The sequence below is a fragment of the Chinchilla lanigera genome, unplaced genomic scaffold (genome assembly GCF_000276665.1).
Source record: "Chinchilla lanigera isolate Chin_1 unplaced genomic scaffold, ChiLan1.0 scaffold00019, whole genome shotgun sequence".
Taxonomy (NCBI): Eukaryota; Metazoa; Chordata; class Mammalia; order Rodentia; family Chinchillidae; genus Chinchilla; species Chinchilla lanigera.
The window spans coordinates 20,620,941-20,623,892 of record NW_004955420.1 but is presented as its reverse complement, the minus strand read 5'-3'; the positions used below and the strand labels follow the sequence as shown (position 1 = coordinate 20,623,892).

The following is a 2,952-nucleotide window of genomic DNA, read 5'->3' as shown; positions in this document are numbered from 1 at the left end:
GAAGCAGGGCTTCCTGCTTGTCTTGATTCAGTCAATACAGTTCCACCTAATTCAGTCCAATTAATTTAAATTCAGGAGACATTATTGGGCATCTGTGATGTACTGGGCACTAGTGTGTACCGCTAGTGTGTACACAGATAACTTTCTTTTTATGACTTAGGGGTAAATAAAGGATTAATTCAGTAACTTTTAAGCTCATTTTTTTAATCTGAGTTTTTTCATCTGGTATGAGAGGGTGAAACAATTGAAAATGAAGACGTGAAGCTCCTAAATTGGCTGCTGGGTGGTGGGCCACTTGCCTGAGGACCGAAAAGGCTTGTGGGGTGGACTGGAGAGGGTTTGTGGCTCCTCCAGACCTGGCTGGTACCTGTCTTCCATCAGCCTGGAGAGCTACGGCTTGGGAGCGGGGATCACTCTGGGCACACACAACTCCCCCTCCAGGCCTAGGGATGCATTCGCTTTGGCACTGGCCTGGAGACTGACAGGTGATAATGGGGTCACTTCCTCCTGGCTTGGATTTAGCCTGCTCACAGTCAGTGTGGACAGACGGGTGGTGAGGGTCCCATCGGAGGGAGCCCAGTTCTGTCTGGTGAGGGTCATCCCGGCCATCGGGCTCTCAGCCTGCGTAGGAAGAATTCACCTGCTGCAGGAGTGCGTTCCTTAGGGGAGAGAGGCCCAGGCCTGAGACCTGAGGATACGGGATGGAGGGAGCTGAGGCCTCTGGAAAGCACCCAGGAAGCACAGCACCGCTGGATGCGCGGTGGCATCTCCAGGAACCTGTTCTGCTCTAGTCCCAGGACACTCACAGTGGGCAGGCTGGGCGGCCTTCTGGGAAGAGCTAACGAACCCAGGGAGCTGTCAACACCCCAGCCCACCTCCAGGCCCTACCCAGGCGCCACATACCCTCAACCCCTTTCTAGGCCTGCTTCTACCACCTCCACGCGCTCCTCTTCTTTTCCCTTCTCCTCCCTGCAGGTTCCACTGCTCCTGGTGTTGGCACACCTGGCAGTCGCCCCACGTGGTCATCCTCTTCCACTTCTACCTGGACCGCGCCCAGCACGCAGGCTCGGTGCGCATGCGCGTCTTCAAGCAGCTGTGCTACGAGTGCGGCACGGCGCGGCTGGACGAGTCGAGCATGCTGGAGGAGAACATCGAGAGCCTCGTGGACAACCTCATCAGCAGCCTGCGCGAGCAGTGCTACGGCGAGCGCGGTGGCCAGTACCGCATCCACGTGGCCAGCCGCCAGGACACCCGGCGACACCGCGGCGAGTTCTGCGAGGCCTGCCAGGAGGGCATCGTGCACTGGAAACCGAGCGAGAAGCTGCTGGAGCAGGAAGCGACCACCTACACCTTCTCCCGCGCGCCCAGCCCCGCCAAGCCGCAGGCCGAGGAGGGTTCGGGCTGCAACTTCTGCTCCATCCCCTGGTGCTTGTTTTGGGCCACGGTCCTGCTGCTGATCATCTACCTGCAGTTCTCCTTCCGCAGCTCCGTCTAAGATTCCCTTGGGGTGGGGGTGAGGCTCGGGGTGGAGGGCAGTCGGCCCCTGGGAGCGGGCGAGAAGAGACCGGGGTGGGCAATGGAGTCAAGCGTGGACTCTGACGCCGGTCACTGACTCAGTGGGAACTCTGGACAATTTACGGAGTTTTTCTATCTATAATATTAAGGTTCTTGACTTGATCGTTGTTTTTTTTTTTTTTTTTTTTTTTTTTTTTGTTTTTCTCCGGTACCGGGAACCGAACTCACGACCTTGCGCTTGCCAGGCAGGCGCTTTGCCGCTGAGCTAAATCCCCAGCCCCTGATCGTTGTTTTTGAAAAGGGGAATCCCAGACTCCTCTAGTACTGTTTTACCTAGGTGCCTTAGGGACTTTGGATTTGGAAGGTAGACTGAGTGTGTGGGTTTCCCTCTTGGTCCAAGAGCCTGTCCCCGACTCCTACCTCTCCCTCTTGCTTTAATCAGAACTGGGCTCCCTCCGATGGGTTCCATGCAAGATTTTGTCTGAAGAAAGGTTTAACTACTTTAAAACAGTTTGAAAATTATAAGACTAGGTGATAGCCGAGGGCTTTGTGGTAGCTATGAGCTTAACCTTACTCTCTGACTAAGTTATAACCTTACTTTTCTGACTAGTTTCCTGCCCCTCTGCCTCATTATCTTTGCATCCTCTAGCTGCAGCCTTACATTACCCTCTTGGCCTGCTGCTTGAGCCTCACCGGGCTCTACCTCAGGCCTACAGCAGAGGCTGGAAGAGAAAGGTGTGAAGGCTGTAGACTGCTCTTTGCCGAGGGGTCCATGGGGTCCCGTGCTTCTGTTCCCCAGCTTCTCTGGCCTCAGGTGGATCTTGGAGTTGGCCTGGCTGAAAGGTGGTGGTGGGGTGGAGTGTCACAGACAGCAAGCTTTCCCACTCACTGCATGGAGTGGAAAGTTTAGGGGAAGTGTGGAAGGTAGCGTTTTAAAGGCAAAGCTAGAGAAACATACATAACAACTTCCCACTATAATGGAGAGTTCAGCTTCTCAGGCATGCTGATGGCCAGAACACAGAAAGAATCGAGAGCCCAGCCTCCTGAGTTTTTGCTGAGGCAGTACTCAGTGACTTTCCCATGGGCCCTCTTGCCAGAGACTGGTTATCCATAGAGACCACAGGGATAGAGAGTCTTTGAGTTAAAGAACTGAGATGAGAATCCATAGAGCAGCTCACATGGCTTTAAAATTGGATGTAATGTGGTCTGGAGCGGCAGGAAAGGAGACTTCCTGATAACAGGGGTATGGAATGAGGTTGAGGGGAGGAATGGAAAGCAGAGAGTGGGATGACACCCTGAACTTTTGAGGGTTCTTGTTCACCCCACTTCTGTTAATAATATGACTCCCTCACCTCTTTCCCCTATGACTTTTCTAGAAAGTAACTATTTGTAGGGGTGGGGAGAAGAGTGTTACTTCCATAAAGGTGGGGTACTTAA

At 53.7% G+C, this 2,952-nt stretch overlaps 1 protein-coding gene across 1 annotated transcript in view; it reads left to right on the top strand.

Moving 5' to 3' along the window:
- The window catches only part of Rtp1 (receptor (chemosensory) transporter protein 1), a 2,848-nt gene extending 1,181 nt beyond the window's left edge, over nucleotides 1–1,667 (top strand). Inside the window, exon 2 of the mRNA XM_005383256.2 lies at nucleotides 976–1,667. Coding sequence (XP_005383313.1) covers nucleotides 976–1,495 — 520 coding nt within the window. The 3' untranslated portion in view covers nucleotides 1,496–1,667. The remainder of the gene's footprint in view (nucleotides 1–975) is intronic.
- The last annotated feature ends 1,285 nt before the right edge of the window (nucleotides 1,668–2,952 follow it).